Source organism: Oncorhynchus clarkii, chromosome 27, assembly GCF_045791955.1.
Source record: "Oncorhynchus clarkii lewisi isolate Uvic-CL-2024 chromosome 27, UVic_Ocla_1.0, whole genome shotgun sequence".
In the NCBI taxonomy this organism is placed as follows: domain Eukaryota; kingdom Metazoa; phylum Chordata; class Actinopteri; order Salmoniformes; family Salmonidae; genus Oncorhynchus; species Oncorhynchus clarkii.
In genome coordinates this window covers 8,285,121-8,305,760 of record NC_092173.1, presented here as the reverse complement: position 1 = coordinate 8,305,760, position 20,640 = coordinate 8,285,121, and the positions used below count along the sequence as shown (strand labels likewise).

Below are 20,640 nucleotides of genomic sequence, written 5' to 3'. Positions count from 1 at the left end.
TTACAAAAATACAGTGGTATACTATACCTGTTCTCTTCTCTGAATGTCCTTACTATGGTGGACACAGAAAATCGGCTCAAATTGGGTTGCACTCTAAGTCCTGCTTCCCTCTGTCAGTCCATGGACAAGAACATGGTCTTTAACTGTTGCTCGAATTTCATCAGATATTTCCACTCTTTGTCCTCCTCTTCCTTGCCCTCTTCCTCCTCGTCGCCCACCTCTCATACGCACTCGTCCTCGTCCTCTCACATTGTTTCTTCTATCCATTCTCAGACTTTCTCCTTCCCACCTTCAACAACCTGTTTGCTCTCTGAACTGGCTTATATTGGTTGTGTCGCATCATTTGAAACAGGTTAAATCAATTTGAGTGGTTGTGTTCAATCAATGACATATATTCTCTATTTGTATTTGATTGTTGCCACTTGTGTTTACCAGTATGGATGACATGTGCATTAAGGTGCAGAATGTGTTTAGAGTTTTCCTGAAAAGTCTAAGTGAGATCTGCAAATTGTGTTTTACCATGTGAAATGGTTTAAGGTATTGACAACAGACTGCATAATTAGGTAAATGAGTCCAGGCAACTGAGAACTTTGTTCAGCCAATGGGTTTTAGTGTTTTAGCAATTGAGAAAAACTGTAATATGCTATTTAGCAGACGCTATTATCCAAAGCGATTTACAGTCACACGTGCATACATTATACATAATGTATGGGTAGTCCTGGGAATCAAACCCACGATTCTAGCGTTACCACTGCCATGCTATACCAACTGAGCTACAAAGTGTAGGCTGCTCCATCTTTGTGATGGAATGATGGTGGACCACAGAGAAGAAGCAGGAAATCAGCCCTAAGGCGCATCCCACTTCCTGCTGGAATCATCGTCATGGTGATGGCTCATGGTTCGTCACACTGTTGGGTCACCGGGGAGACGGGATTCCAGCTGGTCCCACAGTGTTGAGTCCAGTGGGACCAGGGGAGACAGAGACAGATTCAGGATGCGGTCATGTTTCCAGCATTCCCATCCCATCTGTAAACACAGTCTCCAATAACTCCGTGACTGCACCAGTGAGGGGCCTGAGAGAGAGAGATTGAGAGCGCGAGAGAGAGGTGAATGGTGTATGATGACAAAGCGTACTCGCAACAGACTTAAATCCCCAAACAAAGAAAAAGTCAGACTGTTACTGTGTTCGAATACCCATACTAACTGCACTAACCATACTATTTGTGACGGAAATTGAGTATATAGTATGCTTATTGGTCATAGTATGGATATAGTTAGTAAGCCAAAAGTTCCCGGATGTCGTACTAAATTCGCCAAAATATGAAGTATACACGCAGAGGACACTATTTCTGTACTTTAGGGCCCATAATGCAATTCTTCAGGAAATGGGCATGGCTTCACATTGTTTTCAGATTTGAAGAAAATGGCGGAAAATATGCAGCCGATGTCCGACGAGAGCAGATACAAATTCATTGCTTTAACTAATTATGACAAATGTTAAGAAAATGTTGAGCAATGTAATAAAGTAATGACTTTTCAAACAAGTTACCTTCCAGGTTACGTTGGCTGACAATTTGTTAGCTACATTGTCCTTACGAACCACATAGCATATCATTACAGCAGTATGTACCGATATGTTGTTAGCTAGCTACTTATACATTAAACTTTCCACTATATTAACTATAGGCTAACTACCCAACAATTATTGACTTGATTATTCCCGTCATTCTTAGCTTAGCTAAATGGTATAGTGCGTTCTCAATGCACTCTCGTCTGAGTGTACCAGATCGCAGAATAATGAATTTGAGAGCTCCACACCCGTTGAATATGGCCGATGTCAGTACACTTCGGCAAAAAAGCGTAATTAAATTGTTGCCAGCAGCACAGTTACAGCCACCAATTCTCTGGATAACATTAAAACTGCCTAACCAGCTCTGCTAGGGCGAGTAAAATGGTCAGAGTGGTCTCATTTGTGTCTGGAAGTAGCTAGCCAATGTTAGCTTGGGTGCTTGACTGCCATTGTAAGGTCAGAACGCTCAAATCAACCCTACTCCTTGTGTGATAATGTTGCGTTAGGAGGTAGGTGAAAGAGTCAGGCGCATGAGAGCAGAGATGTCTGAGAAACGTACTTTAATTGGCAAGTCCACCAACACCGGTATGGCACAATCAAAAAAGTAAAACGCCCTCAACAACAGAGAACCCGTACAAACGCACGGAGGAACAACAAAGCTCCGTCAATAACACACTCTTAAAAATCCGTGAAAACAAGAAATAGGGCATAAACTCACCGAGCTACATCACAATAAAATAATAATCCCACACAAACCTAGGCAGGCAACAGGGTAAATATATACACACAGAAATGAAGGCAAATGAAACCAGGTGTGGAAAAGAACCAAAAACAGAAAAGTAAAAAGGGATCGGTGATGGCTAGTAGACCTGCTACTCCGACCCGCAGAGCACCGCCCGAGCAAGGAAAGGAACTACCTTCGGTGGAAGTCGTGACACCTTGGCCCAAACGTCCGGTGTGCACTCCGAGAGCGGAACGCTCTGAATTTACAAGTGAACACACCCGAAGTCTTACGACTTCGTAAAATGTTTAACTGGTAATTTGTTATGTTAACTACCTAGCAAGAGGTTGCATAGCAACAGCATCAACTTCCGGTTGACAGGTGAAGAGCTAGTACACTCAACGGAAAGGGTACTATTCGTTTACAGTATACTAAAATGAAATAATAGTGTATAGTATGTAGTGTATACTCATTAAGTATGTAGTATACCGTATTTCAGTATGGGTATTCGAACACAACTTGTGTTTTACTGGTGAGACATAAGGTTTGCTTTGGATGTTGTGCTGGCTCGTATGGCTAATTGTATGTCAAACGTGAATGTGAAATGTAAACCCCTCTAAGTCCACTTGACAATCTCTTCAGCGCACAGTACAGGCTTGGAGATGGGAATGACCTCTTAGTGATGCTGTAATTACTTCCTGCCTGGCATCATGCACTGCATGGCCTTAATAAAGAGTGACTGCCTTTAAAAGCAACAAATCCCTTTGAAAACGGCCTATGTGGCATTGATATGAGTCAGAAACAGTTATTCTAGTCTCAAAATTGACTACAAAGTGTAAATAGGATAATTTTGGTCATAAAGTCAGTCTGGTCTAAATCAGAGTTTAGGTTTTGATTTGATGATGTCCATTTGCCCACTAACATGTGGTGAACAGCTTCAGTGATTGCATTCTATCCAATAGCATAGACCTTGAGACAGACCTGCCCAGCAACTCCGACTTTTGTTGACAGACAACATTTAGCAAATTTTTTTTACTTGAGAAATACTGCACCAAAAACACCTTAGATGTAAAATTGTGCAACTAAAACATCCACTGCAAAAACGTCAAAATGTATTACAGATTTCTTGAGTTATCTTACATTCATTCTGGGGATTTCGAGGAAGTGAAATAGGCTACAGTGTCTCATGGGGGACAAACATCATTAACCAAATGTGGAGTCAAACACCTCCAAGACTCCAAGCTAAATAAAGGTTAAATCAATTTTAAAAAATATTTTAAAAAGACTGAAATCTCGTTTTTCGAATGATCAACAGAATAACACGTGCCAATTGGCTCTTTAAGTACTATTGACAATGTATTGAGAAACATGCATAAAGCTGTCTTCTCACATTTTGAAATACAATGGTGATTTTACAACGCAATTGCATGGTGATGATTAAATCATCTTTCTTTCATCTTGAGTAAATTGGTGTGATTGATGGGTCTTGCAGTAATGGGGGACTTCAGGAAGGAGAGAACAGTGTTGGAGAGAACGGAGAACATGTAGTACCATTGGTTATGACTGTGATTGGCTGGCGGCTGCAGAGATGGGGTATCAGTGAACATAATCGACTAAAAACAAAAAAACAAAATCCTCTGCACAGATTTGAGTGTTCGGCACAAACTTAATCAAATGTCATTGTCTAACAAACATAATATTTTTCAAGAGCTTCAATCTGTGGGTAATTGCTTGTTTTTGCTTGTTTTTGTTTGCCTTAATTACGTGTTTGATTGTCTAGTACTTGTTTTCGTAAACTATGGGTTGGGAACCAAAGTGGGCCCAGTGCATGTGAGAGGTGGGCCGTGAGTTATGAGAATACATCCATAAACACAATTATTCTTCTTAATTTTGGTAGTTGGAGTGCGATTTCGGTCATGGAAACATTGGTCAATTTCTCATTTGGGTCTTGAGCAGAATTTATTTTTTAAACCCCTGTTCTAGTAAAATCATAAATGATATCCAAAGGATAGTATAAAAAAAACTCACCACTGTAAAATCCACAGGAATTCTGCCTCAAAAACAATGTGTCAGAATGGGTTTCACTTGGGAACTTCAGCCCTGTTGATCTGTGATTATTGTATAGCAATGAATATGAAGAGGCCTATGAGGATGTGGCCCAGTGATGGGCCGGCGAATGCAAGGCGTCCAGACACCAAGACAGAGACTAGGGTTGCATAATTCTGCATTGAACAAGGGACCATTTTCCCACACAATCTAAACAAACATAACGTTGGAAAAATAAACACAGATTGGTAAAAAAAAAAAACGTGTATATGAACATAAGATCTGTCTATTTGTCTTCCATCAACATATCATATGTACCAGCATCCACGGTGGAGGGCATTGTCTCTGTGCTAGACAGGCATAAAACAGACCATTCCTATCGCGTCACTCTTAAAATATACTCGTATATACAAATATATACAAATGTATGATAAGGATGAATCAATGCCTGTAGCAACGAATAACTCTAAAGGTGTATTATTAACTTCTAGAACTTACTTGCTTATAATGTTGTCCCTAAACTAGATGATGAAAAGAAAACAACACTTATGTTTTATAAGTGTTGATGTACTACAATTGGCCTTTACAGCAAGTACACAGCTGTTGCTGAAGAACAGTTTAAAATTGATAAAGGAAAAGACACAAGAGCGCCACCTACTGTACAACGATGTGCACCTTTCTGCATTATCCAGCTTCTGCCCTATAGTCAGCATCATCATCATCATCTTTACCGACACAGCTGTCGCCACACAATAAATCCAGGGAGAAGTCATTTTTAAATATCCCTCAAATTTGTCAAAACTATTACATGAAATCACACACTAAATAATTGTCTAATGCTTCTGTGGTTATACAACTGTGGCATATCCAATGTTTTGGTCAGTGTTTCTCAGAGGACCTTAATTAGTGGGGACATGCAGAAAGTATAAAAGCATAGAAAAGTCTAAGTGGAATCCTTGGGATGTCCCAACTCTGATCATCACCCCATTGAAGTTTAAATTGAAAACGGTTAAATGTCCAATGCAGCTGTTTTTATATCTACATCATATCATTTCTGGGTAACAATTAAGTATCTTACTATGATAGTTTTTTACTAAAATGGTCAAAAATAAACAAAATAGCTTCTTTAATTGCAAAGATACATTTCTCAATAAATAATTTTCTAGGACTGTCTGGGAGTGGTCTAAGTCGGTAGGGGAAAACTGAAAACTAGCTATTATTGGCATAGAGGTATCAAATTATTTTTCTCATTGGTCTATTAACTAATTTACCACCTGGTGATGTCACCAGGCAGGCCAAAACTCCACCCCACCAAAACAGGCAGACATTTCAGGCAGCCTTTTCAAACAGCTCTTACACTAAAAGGGCATTATCAAAGATTTGGCATGGGTTCTCAGATCCTCAAAGGTTCTACAGCTGCACCATCGAGAGCATCCTGATTGGTTGCATCACTGCCTGGTATGGCAGCTGCTCGGCCTCCGATCGCAAGGCACTACAGAGGGTTGTGCGAATGACTCAGTACATCACTGGGGCCAAGCTTCCTGCCATCCAGGACCTCTATACCAGGCGGTGTCAGAGGAAGGCCCTAAAAATTGTCAAAGACTCCAGCCACCAGGGTCATAGACTGTTCTCTCTGCTACCGCACGGTAAGCGGTATCGGAGCGCCAAGTCTAGGTCTAAGAGGCTTCTAATCAGCTTCTACCCCCAAGCCATAAGACTCCTGAACACCTAATCAAATGGCTACTCAGACTATTTGCATTGTCCCCCCTATTTTATACCGTTGCTACTCTCTGTTGTTATTCTCTATACATAGTCACTTTAATAACACTACCTTCATGTACATATTACCTCAACTAATCGGTGCCCCCACACATTGACTCTGTACAGGTACCCCCCTGTATATAGTCTCGCTATTATTATTTTACTGCTGCTCTTTAATTACTTGTTACTTTTATTTCTTATTTTTATCCTTTTTTTTAACTGCATTGTTGGTTAGGGGCCCATAAGAAAGCATTTCACTGTAAGATCTACACTTGTTGTATTCGGCGCATGTGACTAATAACATTTGATTTTATTGTCTTTTTCACAATTTCACAGTATTAGTCCAACCTCATAGTGGTATATATAAAACACAGCAAAAATCACGTTTTTGACTGCACTATGACTTTAAAGCTGAAATATTTACATTTTTGGGCAACCCGACCAAATTCACATAGAAATGTGAGTTATAAATTTGTCATTCTTATAGAAAGCAAGTCTAACAAGCGCTATATCTGTTCTATGTGCGCTGTTTTTCTGCTTCCGTTTTTAAGTTTAGTTATTGCATCTTTTACTTTAGGTTTTTCTACACCAGCGTCAAACAGCTGAAAATACAATATTTTTGGTTATGGAAAATATATTTCACAGAAGTTCAGATGTTACAATGATTATCTACGCAAACCTGCTTGTTTGGTCACATAAACTGAAATAAGGGTAACTATTTGAATTTGATTATCGCGGGAAATGGAGGGGCGATTTCTGTATATTGCACCTATAAGGTAAGGGTTAAGGTTAGGGTTAGGTAAGGGTTATGGTTAAGGTCAGTGGCGATTTTAGCACGTAAATCTTGATGGGGCAAACTTAAAAATATATATTTTTAGATGCATGCCAGTAAAGCCACTACACAATACAACACTAAACAATACATGAATTGCACTATAACGGTGACAAACGGTGCACACAAACTGGTAGGGCCTACATAAAGATGTCCCAACAGCAGAGCTTTCTTTTCAGCACCATGAAGTGAATCCTTACCACCGCTACACCTGGCTATAAGTGGAGACTCATTCATTCAGCCTCATTTACTGCCTTTTAAAAAAGAAAAACATAGCTGATATGGCTGACTTGCTTAAACAAATGTGGTTTCTACTGACAATTGAAATGTACAAACTATGGCATGAGGGAACGATGAGCGGATAAGAGGCCGTCAGTAATTTCGATTACAACAATGAGCGAGCCAAGACGGACGTAGTCAATATAAACTATTTCTTCAGGACACTTTTGAAATGTACAGCGACAGAATTCAGAACATGGGACATTCTTACAGTATTCTCCTTTACACCAAGTCAGAATCCTAGGATAAATAAAGGGGCATATAAGCAGACAATTAAATCTCTTAAGATATTCAATGATGTCATTTCTCTAAAACAGGATTAGGGTGAGGTTTTCTTTTTTTGCTAAACAGGTGGGACTCAAAACAGATGGGCTCTGCCCCACCTGCCCTGAATGACGGGTCGCCACTGCTTAAGGTTATGGTTAGGGTAGGGACATCCCAAGGATTCCTGATAGAACTAACCATAAAAGCACCCCTTAGATCTCTTCATGCGAGTCGTGAGTACTTTTGTACCTGAAGGTCCAGTGTAGAGATTGTGTGGCGTCAATGCCGTGTACTCTGTTTGTGTAAAGACAACCATTTTGGGGACCATGCTGTCTGGAGGTATGATCATTTGGACAAAAGAATCACTGATAATTTGGACAAATAATGATTTTGCAGGCTCTAGCATTTTTTGAATTTCGGAAGGGGACATTTGTCTCATAGACTTTTCAGATACTGGCTGAGAGTTTCTGTTGAGAGAGGGAGACTTCGCTATTCTTGTTAGTACATTTTCTAACATATCTCCCCTGGAACTTAATCAAGCATCTTAATCAAGTTCTGGGTGTCCAAGAGTAGTAGCCTGACATTAACAGTCTCCGGGGCTGCAGCTGGATACCGCTACATATTGTAGCTAGAGTAGTTTAGCTGCTTCCTCAATTTAACCACTAGGTGGCAACATTGCATAATAATCCTAATTCCACTTGTATCATAGCCCACTTTTACTTTCACCAATCACCATGCGGATAGGCCTATAATGCATAATGACGAGGGTTTGTGGATTCAAAGGCCGTTATTTTTGGATCAAGGATAAAGGAAAAATATGAAATATTATATCTACAAAACATCATAACAGTAAATAACAATACGATTTAATAATAAATCGTGCAAACAACTTTGACCTAATTTTCATGTAGTTGAATAATAATAATATTATTATTATTAATAATAATGATTATAATAAATAATAATACATAATGGAGACTTTAATAACTTAAATATCATACGGATGATCACACCAGATGTGGCTATTTGACCGGCTCCTTTCAGGCAGAAGGTCAGGAGGGAACAACCGTCCCAACACCATGTAGGAGGGGGCAGATGGGGACCCCCTCCAAACAATGGGATGGGGGTTATGCATGGAGAATCATCCGCTGCTGGTCTACATCACGCAGGCTTTAGCCTTTTACGTCTAGCACAGAAGGAGAGCCGCATGGGTTTATGTGAAAGCTCATAAACCCATATTGCTGGAATGGAGTGTTTTACCCCAAGCCATCTGTCCAAAATGACCAAATTAATACAATACTTTGATGGGAAAATACAGAGATTGGTGGCTTACCTACACATAATAGGTACTTTATCACCCTGAATGCACTGCAGTTACCAGTTACTTTAATGGTGGCATTGGGTCTAGTTGCCAGGCCATCTGGCATTTTGGGCAAATGCCGGATGGCCTGTCTGCCACCCTGCCACATCTGGAAGAGACCATCATAAAAGTGGGTCTCCCTGGCCTGGACCCCTATAAGAGCTGCCCTATTGTCATAGAGGAAGGTGAGATACTCCAAATGACACACAATACATTTTTAGCCTAGTGGACCTGTCTTACTTGGGTTTTTTGCCCAAAATTATAAATATCTGGCTAATAATGGCCGTCTCAAGGAATAAAATAGGCAGGTGTAGCTTTAAGCACGAGCTGTCAGAGCAGCTCACAGATCACTGCACCTGTACATAGCTCATCTGTAAATAGCCCATCCAATCTACCTCATCCCCATACTGTATTTATTTATTTATCTTGCTCCTTTGTACCCCAGTATCTCTACTTGCACATTCATCTTCTGCACATTCTACCATTCCAGTGTTTAATTGCTATATTGTAATTACTTCGCCACCATGGCCTATTTATTGCCTTACCTCTCTTACCCTACCTCATTTGCACATGCTGTGTATAGATTTTTCTACTGTATTATTGATTGTATGTTTGTTTATTCCATGTGTAACTCTGTGTTGTTGTATGTGTGGAACTGCTTTGCTTTATCTTGGCCAGGTCGCAGTTGCAAATGAGAACTTGTTCTCAACTAGCCTACCTGGTTAAATAAAGGTGAAGTAAATAAAAATAAATAAAAGGTGTGGGGGCGACAAAGATGGGCCGGTTTGTGGGATTCAAGGGGGGGGGGGGGGGATTGTCCAGTGTATTGAAATGCCAGAGCCGATTTATGGTCCCAGTCCGCCCCCGAGATGAGGAACCAATAGAAACCTTGTCATATATCATATCATACATGTATATCATATGTTGTGCAGTGCGTCGGCTGAATAATCAGCCTCTCTATCAACAGGTACAAATAGCATCCTACATTTTCCATTGGGCAATCTAGGAAATGTACACCCAGATAAGCGTCATAATAGTCTACGCTACATCTGTTAGCTGCTATACAGCCTGCTTTATAAAAACCCAAATGATGTTCTTAGTATTCCTCATTTTAAAAATAGCTTATGGGCTCAGCTACTTCACATTTTCCATATTACTGTAGCAGGCAACCACTAAAAATATAGCTGGACATGAAAGGTCCACACCATGGGCTGAACGAAAGTGGGATGCTGCGCAATTGTTTCTTATCCGAACTCCGACGGTCTTATAAAGTGGCATACATCTGCCTTGGATTTGTCACGTATTTCCACACATCAAGCGGCGTATTCTCGGAGAAAACCGAGATGTCTCCCCGCATAGAATTTCACAGCCATGTGAAATCGTGTGAGATCCCTGCTTGTGTGTAGGCCACGGTCGACGCAATGTCACCTTGACGAGAATCTAGAGGAGCACAAGGGGCGCTCGGCATCTGTCTTGGACTGGACAGTGAGAGAGGGTGTGTGCCGGCAAGTGTGTTTGTGTGTGAGAGAGGCAGTAAAGACCGGCTCGGAGAGTTCGCGCGCACGGAGGATCCCTCCATTTGGTTTCTTCCACACGGAGATGGCTGGAGTCCACACAGGTATACTTCCAAGTTTCCTTTCCTATAGGTATAGCATTTTCTGGAAAGGGTTTATTTTAGAATCTGATTGATTTAAGGGGTGTAATTATGTTGAACTATTTAGTCAACGATGTTATGGAAATTATAGTCAGTAGGCCTACACTCTAACAATAAGATAATAATTTGGCCTACCCTAATAGGTAATAATAAGAGTAATAATATTATTTTATGACTAAGCCACTTCATCGTGGCTGTTTTTTATTTCAGTGAACGAAGCACAGTTGAGCGCGGTTAGAAGTTACGGCTTCAAGTCAGCCTAGTTTTACATATTCCTGTGCAGCGCGACCCTCGGTTAGTTGTCCGATTTTTAGTAGATGGGATACAGATTTTGTCAGATTTACCTTTTCGTGGCAAGTTAGGAGAATTGACGCAGCAGGTTAGGAGATTTAGCGAAGCAGGTTATGATACTTAGGTTACGTTTAGGAAAATGGTTAGGGTTAGCTAAAAAGCAAAGAAAATATAAACTTTTGACGTTAATTTGACAAAAACCTGTATCCTTTCTAGCCATGACCTAGTTGTCCCCGACACCTCCTCTTTCTTTATCATGTGACATTTGTTTTATACTCTGTTTGCCAGAGAAAATCAGTTCATCCAATCGCGTTTCGAGAGGGGCGGCTCGTTTTCTCAACATTTGACAGGGATTTATTCTGATCCTCGTGACGTCACTCGATACCCTGCGCTCCGACAGTCAGAAAGCGAAGGGATGCTCTAAACGCAAGATTGCAGCATCTTTCCTGAGAGACTACAAACAAATCGCATCTCACTCTAGCTTTGTATCCATTCTCGGCATTCTCTCCCCTTTGGACCCTCCTGAAAACGCACCTCTTGCCCTCCAACATCGAACTGCAGGGTGTCTTCGTGCACGAAAGGAGGACCGGATAGAACACCATATTTGTATTTCAACACCTTTCCTTTCCCTTTATTTATTTAACCTCTGTCGCCTGTATATTTTTTGTTTTGATCTTTTAGTTGGTTGACCATTGCCTAGCTGCAATACAGAGAGGAGGAGGTCGTTCTGCATTGCTTGATAGGAATACGCGCTTTATTGCAGTGGAATGAAATAACACACATATGAAGAAATTAATGGAAGATTAAATTAGCCTACTTTCTACAACACGTTTATAGTATCTGGAGCGGGACATAATTTATCGGTTCATTGGATTTTTGTTGAGGTTACGTTCCATACGCAGCGCAAGCATCGTCTTCCTCGGTTAGAACACACAGCCCATACTCATCGTAGCATCTCGGTGTTCTCTGAAAGGGCGAGGATAACACGCAAGATATTTCATTATCAAGAATATAGGCATTTTCGATTTTTAATCGCTTCGTCTATTCAAATACCATTTTTTTCATTTGGTTACGTTGCATAAAGGGATAAACGCAGTTTCACCCAACCTACTTTAAAAATGATGGCCGGCGGGGCAGTACAGCAAAACGGGATTTTCTTGAATCCTCACCATCACAATCAACAGCCGCACATGGAGTCGGATCCCCCAGATTCGCGTAAAAGACCGCTAGAGACCCCAACTGAGGCAAGCAGCACTAAACGCACAAACACGGGAGGTAAGTAAATGATGGGGATTCGGGAGATTGTCTCGAATGTGTGAATCCAGTTTATCATTATGCCCACACAGAGGTAGCACCGAGAAAGGGAAAGGATGGCAGGTTGATTATCATCTTGATGTAGCATTCCTCGACACCACTGAAACTAGTGTTATTTAGTGATGTATAAAGCGAAATGTCCAATATATTGCCTATTGTTATAGTCTTTTTTATCCATTGCATCTATTTACAAATGAAGGAAAATCCTTTGTGTTGATGGAATGAAGACAATGAAGGGGGTGAGTGAGAGGGTGCTGATTTGGAGGGAACCCTCGGATCTCATGCACATAGAAAAAAAGGTGTTATCTAGAACCTAAATGGGTTAGTTCATTCATATTTTATTTGACCCATTTTTAGGTTTGGGCACAATAAATTGTGGACGTCCAAAATAACAAAACAGTCTCCAAACTACAAACAACTGAAAAACATTCCATTGTTGACCGCGCTCACATCCCTTGCTTTGTGACGGGTAATCGTGTGATTATCGATAATCTGGCACATAGGCTACGCTACTCCAGTCTCTTTGCGTACAATTTACTCAAGAAGACAACAACATGCATATAGACACCGTTAGTAATAAGCCCAAATACAGGAGTCTACAGTATATGTCGCCATTTCAGTGCAACATTGTCATCCGCTATTATGCAGTCACTGCTTATACTTCATCATTATCATTGTAGCAGTCCAAATACTGCACCTCTCATTAAAGAAAGGCTACATTGGCAATGAATACATTCTAATCATGATTCTATTCACTGGTTGGATCAAACATGGATCTCACCGTAGGTAATCAGCATTTGGTTTTTGTTTACATTGCTGTTAAGCGCCAAGCATTTCCAACCTTCTAGTCATTATTACTATACCATTAATATTGACTTATCCTGACTTCGTGGACTTTTGATAGGCTTACAAAACATTTTTGAAGGTAAACAAAATCTATTGTAGAATATTAATTTTAGTGTGGTGCGCCTACCTACCACACACATAACAATATCATGATATTGTTTACAACCAGAAATAGCTATATAGTGACCCAAAAAGTAATTTCCCACAATGCATTACGATGATCAAACGCTGCCAAAGAAATGAAGTGAGACAGCTTTGTTAAAAGGAATCGATACTCAGCTGCACATATCTAAAAAAAAAAAACATGCAGCACTCTTGGGAGACATTACCTACACACACATCTCATCCATTTGACCAAATGAAATGTCTGTGATTATGAGAACAGCTAGAGTGCAGTAACTACCACAACTTTCCCATGGAGTATTGTAGTCAGACGCCCAGTCAAAACACTTACACACATGCGTCGTCTACTCAATGAGATTGTACCGTAGTAAAATGGCAGTTTGTTTTTGTTTAAAAATTGGAATGACTTCCTCAGAAGTGATTTAAAGAGCAAGGTCCCGGAAAGATACACGCTTTATAAGAACACATAAATGCTCAGACATGATGACTGCCATCAAGTTGTAAAGCATTGTAGCAGCAACCCCTTCAATAGCTTGATGTTTTAATATTTGCATTGCACACAAACATTCAGAACTTGTTCACTAAAAATCCACTGAGGCCATTCTAAACGACACCCCCGTCATCACAATACTCACGAGCAATTAAATGTGTCAATAGCAGAACAACCATTTACACTGTACGTAGGCTAGCTAGAGGCCTGTCCATATTGGAGCCCAATACCTAAATCAACAGGCCTCATGTGCAGGTTGTTTGTGGTTAAACAGAACCAGTTGTCGACTTCAGGACATTGATGTAAGTTACAGGGGAGCACAGTACCTCATAATTATGTGTGATAACATTAGTTTTGCCACACACACACAATGTGCTTCCTCTTCCTGTATAGTGGCCTTCCTGCAGCCCCTTTTTGAAACTGAAGGCATTGTATTCCCTCACCAGGAATCACACTCTGAGGCACATGGTAAGAGAGACACTTTGATTTTGTTATTATTCTAATTTCTTTTGCTATTCGCTTACTAAATTACAATATTGTTATAGCAGTTTGACAGTGATATGAATAGTTCCTAAAGAAAGGCCAAAAATAGTCTGCAGACTAAAATAACCCAATCTTTTCTGAAACTATTTCTGGAAAACCTCTAAATCTGATTTAATATATTTGGCCTACATCTTTAATTGAGCTAAACTGATTACATGTATCTCAATTCATAAGCATCTTATGTATATGGACTATCATGGAAGCTTTGATTATAAGCATATCATCTGCAGAAAATGTAGGCATATGTTTACGTTTTATATACGTAAATCCATAGCATCCATTTTCATGTTAAACTGCCATGCTTATTTTGCCATGCTATTCACATTTGTGGAATTGAAAAGGTTATCACATTTGTAATATTTGCACATCTATTGGATATGTTGTGTATATGAAATTGGTTGTTGATCATTTCGTAATTGACACGATCATCTTCATTCCTTTTGCATGACATTGTTAAAGGGGGGATTGATTGGGAATGATGATAACGTGGATTAGACATATTTAAACCTCAATGGATGTTGTGTTCTCTAAATATTGTCTACTCTTCTGATTGTTCATCTCGGTCTCGGTCATACTGCAGAAGAGATGGGATGAGAGGGCAGAGAGAGAGAGAGGCACTAAATCATGATTATATGTTACATAAGGTGACATTCATATCAGGGGGGGGGGGGGATCACTGACTCCCTTGGTTTGATTTTTTTACCATCCACATGCTTGACTTGCTCCCACTGCATACCCATGGGACGCATATTCAGATAGGTCTTCAGCCCAACTCCCCTCTTATAAATAAAAATATTCTGTCCACTATAATAAGATATGTTGAAGTCATTTCGTTAATGGATGGACTGGCACCAAAGTGGCTTCAGTGGACAGTGGTGAGGAGGCCTTCTAATGCCCTTGCCAAATGACGTGAGGAGACTGTGAATACGTCTGTGGAGGGTGAACAGAGGGGGGGGGGGGGCGATGAGGACCCAGACGAGTAGTTATTCTCCAACCCACCCCCGTCTGGCAGATACCATACAGAGCACTGAGCCATCGGTCTATAGGACAGGGCCTTTGATGTTAGCGATCGCATCGCTCGTGTTTTGTGTTGCTTTCCCCTCCGGAGCTGAGCTGACTTACCTTCCCCCGGATCTATCCATTGGTGCTGAGGAGAATGCGTCACACTTTCACAGAGTGAAAAAGCCCAAAAGATAGCAGAGCTGGTTTTTATAAAGGCTTTGCATAAACATTTGGATATTGATTTGTCAATGATGGTGAAGGAGCACGATGAACAAAGGGCAAATATAAGTGTTGTCCCGGCCTATCGCCTGCCAATCTCATAGCCACCCAGTGTGTGTCAGCTCGGGCTGTTGTAGCCAAAACACTGCGTGTCCTCCCACTTCTCTGCGGCATGGCTGTTTTTCAACTGAGCGTTTCTAGGCAGCACGGCGCTCTCTTTCTCTCCATCCATGCTAATCATGGTTCTCCTTCAGACCATCACGACTGCTCCCTCTTCTCCACCTACCCACCCACCTCATCAATCACCAGCTGCCATTCACTACCTACCCCCAGCAACCACATGCAGCCGTGTCTGCCCATCGATCCCCATCCATTACCATGAACATGCAGGGGGCGCTGCTTCTTCTTCTTCATCATCTGTTCTTTTTTTAAAGCACTGCGTCAAACAAAATAAAAAAAATCCCATTGTATAGGGCGGGGTTTCGGGTGATGCTCTCGAAATGGTGGCTTACAATTGGACACTGAAGTCGCCTGTCTCCTCCAGCCCGCTGCCGAGTGGAGGAAAGACCTCACAATGAATATGGATGAGAGCGATGAAAAGAGCGATGCAGAGGGGAAGATCTAGCCCCCTCTCGAAACAGCCGTGCTTGACGAACAATGCATGGCGCCTTTCACACACTCAAATACACTGGAGATGGAGTGCCGCTCAGCATGGGCATTAGCATAGTTCAGATAGCCGTGTCCGGAAAGGCTCAAATGTGGACACTAGAAGGGGAGACATTTTGAAAAGACTATACACTGGTTAGACCCAACCGAAACACATTATGCATCTGGCTACATAAGGAACAGAGGACAGCCACCAAGAAGTTCATACAGATTCACCGGTGACCTTGAAAACACCCCGCGACAACAGAATGGCTACAGATGTGAAATACATTTTATTTTGTCTTATTCATGTTCTAGGTTTCATGACTCAGAGTAACCCCATATACAACCAAGACAGGTGGTTGTCCACTAACTGGTGTGGAGATTTAACTTGAACAAAAGGAGTGGAGGGTGAGACTAAGCTCCGCTCCCCCACACAAACTCACCCAGCTTAAGTGAACTGGATTTTTATAACACCCCAATGCTTTAGCCTAGCCCAGAGGCCCACCCAGCCCCCGACACCAGATCCCCAGATTTGAACCGTCCAGGCTGATGGAGCCTATTCTGGGCTCCAGGACTCCTGGGAGCCCCTAGCAACAGATTGCTGTGTTTACCAACTAGTTTATTATGTCAGATGCCTATTCATTATTTATTGTAGCTACCCCTTACATACACACATAATGACACGCACACTCTTGAACAAATGACACTGATCCAACGCCAAGCATAGTAGGAGTAAGACATGTTGGATGTATTCTGACCTAGCTGGCTCACTTTGTTGTTTTCCCAGTAGAACACATAGGGAGTGGTGAGTTGGAAGCAAAATGTTTTTTTATTTTACCTTTATTTAACTGGGCAGTTAAGAACAATTTCTTATTTACAATGACGGCCTACCCCGGCCAAACCCTAACCTGGGATGACGCTGGACCAATTGTGCGCCACACTATGGGACTCCCAATCACGGCCTGGTTGTGATACAGCCTGGAATCAAACCAGGGTCTGTAGTGATGCGTCTAGCACTGAGATGCTGTGCCTTAGACTGCTGCGCAATTCAGGAAGTTAGTGATTCGCAAGCCAATGCTAACTAGCGTGCTAGCAGATACCTATAGACTTCCATTCATTACACTAACGCTAGTTAGCAATTGCGCTAGCACTAGTTAGCAACTTTCGTAAAACTGCGCGCGTAGACATAAAAATGTCCCCCCTTCTGGGGAAGTAGATAAAGGGCCTCGTTGCCAAAATACTGAAGTATACCTTCAAGTCTTATGCACTGACAAGTAAGAGGAAATGGCTGTGTTCCTCCAGAAACTTGAACTGCTGGGATCCTGTCTGTGTTGTGTAAGAGGAAAGAAAGCAAAGACCAGGAACTACAATCCTGATGTCTAACATCTGCTCGGGGCGGATCACATCTCTGTCAGGTCCATGCTCATTTATATCAATCCATCCACAGTCCTCACTGGGACGTATCAGCTAAATATTTAAAACCAACTGTTCAGCCGAAAGCCTCTTCTCACCAGACGTACTAATTCAATCTAAGGGTGTTCTGCCCTAGCCTTCCTTGGTGACACCGTCGAGGAACTAAATCTGACCGGGTTAGAGTGAGTGGTTTTATGTTCCCTATCAGAGATCGATGTAGAATGCGTGCTGATTGTCTAGACAGGAGTAGCCGAGCAACTGTGCACAGTCATCGTGCTTGATTAGTAAGGGCTGCATTCAGGATTATCATCTCAGGGACTGGGACTCGCCATGATACAGTCAGATCTGTATAAAACAAGTATCTTAAACAGAGACAATTGGAACATAATTGAATGTATAAAAAAAATGTCCCACTGTGTATGAAAGGTGTGTGTTTACTGTTTATGAGATGTTTCTATGGATATACAGTATGTATGTATGTCCACCTGTCTGTCTGTGTATTTGTTGTATTTGTGTGTGTATACGCGTGTTGTGTAGTGCGTACCAGGGTCCATGTGCAGCAGCAGAACCCGTTTGTGTTTGATATTACTTATCAATTGAGGCTGGTTAAAAGTAGATCTACCCCAATCAAAATGAGGTCAGTCTTGGCTTTATTTGGAATCTGGGTCATTGCAGAACACAGGCAGTTCTGCTGCTTCTTATACTCAGCGTAGGCAGGCTCACTGTCAGGCAGTGCTGTGCGGGAGAAAACAATTCTATAACCTGCTTTAAAACACAACGGTCCGTCCCAGCTCTATGTAGGATTTCATGCCTATGACCTTACTCACAGTTAGAAGGGAAAGTATCGTATTTCCTCCTCGTGTAAAGTGCTCTCTCTCCATCGCCCTTGGGTTAGTTCAACAGGCCAGGTCCCAGACGGTGCCAATGGTGCAGTTTTATGATTTGGGACATGCCGAGGAGAAAAGCCGTGCTTAGAAAACACTATTTCTAACAAACACAGACTCTCTGCATGCACGCATGCACACACACACACACACACACACACACACACAAAACACAACAAGTGGGGGTGCATCGATTAATGAGATTATAGCAGGACCAGTGAGTGTTTCGATGAAAGATAATGAACTCTCTCAATTAGCTGATGATTCCCCTGGCTAGACCAAAACCTAATTCTGTCTGCCTGCCTGCACCCCTCTCACCATCACCGAGGTACTCAGTGTTCTTGGTTAGAAATACGAGACACTCCTGAATACATGCTAGGAAGTCATCAATACACATGCAAGAGGTGTCGCTATTTTATTGCATCTCAAGTCAAAGTGTGAGGGTAGCCATCATTATAATCAGTGTCGTAACTCATGACCCCCCCCCCCCCCCCTCTCCACATCTTGCACAGTGAATTGATTGCTGTTGCATTAGTATAGAACAGGTATTGTGCCTTGTTCCATCAACAGTGCATGTGTGTCGTGAAGTGACACAAAACCATGCTCTCTTAATAATAATCCTATTTATATCTGCCACCTTGGGGGAGGCAACCTGGATTAATTGTGGTGGAATATTAGGAGAGGAGGAGAGGACTCAGGCGATTGGTTGAGACACTGGGATACATTGTCACCTTAACCCTTAAACTACCAACATATTTTACATACGTGATTTACCATCTTGGGCCAGCAAAATTATTTTCAAAACATCATTAGACATGTAAATAATGTTATCAGATAATAAAAAATCAAATATAAACAGACTGTTATTTTAGCTACGGTTTTAGCTACGGTTAATTAGCATATTCTGTAAAACGAAAATAAGAAAAAAATCCCTTGTACACATCCACATTAACACTAAAAAGCTGATTTATCATAATTTGATTGTAATATCATTCAGTTATGTAAATAGTAATTGTGTCATATTTGTGGTAAAAATGTCTGTTATTGAAAGGGGCACATTTTTGGGACAAAAAGGAATTCACTCATTGTTCCTGAGAGACATATGGCTTAGTTTGCTTTATTTACTTACCCCACAGCCAGCATTAGCATCACTGCTAGTGAAACAATGGGAGTGGTAGGGTCTATGGCAGGATGCTTAAAAAAAAGCATACCCAAATACCCAAGTCACTTCAAAACAAATGTTATAGCAACCAAAATACCATAACAAGTTGCACATATAGAATATTGGAGCATATTAAAGGAATTCTGCTATTTATATAACATTTTCTGTAGAATAACTATTTTTCGGAGAGTACACACCAATACAAAAGTATATACAAATCAGCACCGCCAGGCTACACTTGGCAGGTAACCTGGCTGGTAGGAGCGTTGGGCCAGTAACCAAAAGGTTGCTGGATCGAATCCCCGAGCTGACAAGGTAAAAATATATCGTTTTGCCCCGGAGCAAGGCAGTTAACCCACTGTTCTTTGGGCCCCGAAGACATGGATGTCGATTAAGGCAGCCCTCCGCACTGCTCTGATTCAGAGGGGCTGGTTTAAATGTGGAAGATGCATTCAGTTGTACAACTGACTAGGTATCCCCTTTCCCTATGTATACATTCAGAGGGGAAGCTAACTGGTTTCTGTGTTACAATTCTACCAAGCATTCATACCACTGACATACTTTTATGAGCTATTTTGACTGCGACTAAGCATGTATCTTAGGTCATTTTGATTTTGTACACTGTCATACCTAGTTATAACCAGTTATAACCAGTTATAAGCATAGGCAAGTACATAAGATGCTCGATATCCATATCTCAGGTCAAGATCACTCCAACAGGTCCCACTCCACCTAAATAAAACAACCACTTTGTCCATGACAGCCAACAGAGGCTCGATATAACACACCCCTTCTTACATGTTTCTCTTGGGGTCAATCTTCTCCAGGTGAACCAGGGACTTGAGCTGCTCAGCTTAATATTATGTCTCTGGAGAAACCTGGATTCAAATCAATTGTTTTTTTGATTTTCCCGAGAACAGGGATCTCCAACCCTGTTCCTGGAGAGCTACCCTCCTGGAGGTTTTCATTCCAATCCCAGTTGTAACTAACCCGATTCATCTTATCGACTAGCTCGTTATTAGAATCAGGTGTGCTACATTTGTGTTGAAAAAACCTACAGGACGGTAACTCTCCAGGAACAGGGTTGGAGGGCCCTGCCCTAGAATAATGACTTTTCGGAGAATACACAGAGATTCAGAACATATCTGAGTTCTGTATTGCAGTTCTATCAAGTATTTAGACCATTGGCAGACTTGGTATAGCTATGGCAGATTTTTA

At 41.4% G+C, this 20,640-nt stretch overlaps 1 protein-coding gene across 2 annotated transcripts in view; it reads left to right on the top strand.

The window, feature by feature from the left end:
- Positions 1 to 11,226: 11,226 nt before the first annotated feature.
- LOC139385625 (RNA-binding protein Nova-1-like) overlaps positions 11,227 to 20,640 on the top strand; it is a 52,733-nt gene continuing 43,319 nt past the window's right edge. Inside the window, exons 1-2 of one of the 2 annotated variants that reach the window (XM_071130844.1) lie at positions 11,227 to 12,053; positions 13,945 to 14,019. In XM_071130844.1, coding sequence (XP_070986945.1) covers positions 11,897 to 12,053; positions 13,945 to 14,019 — 232 coding nt within the window. In that variant the 5' untranslated portion in view covers positions 11,227 to 11,896. The remainder of the gene's footprint in view (positions 12,054 to 13,944; positions 14,020 to 20,640) is intronic. The other variant, XM_071130845.1, reaches the window with a different exon arrangement.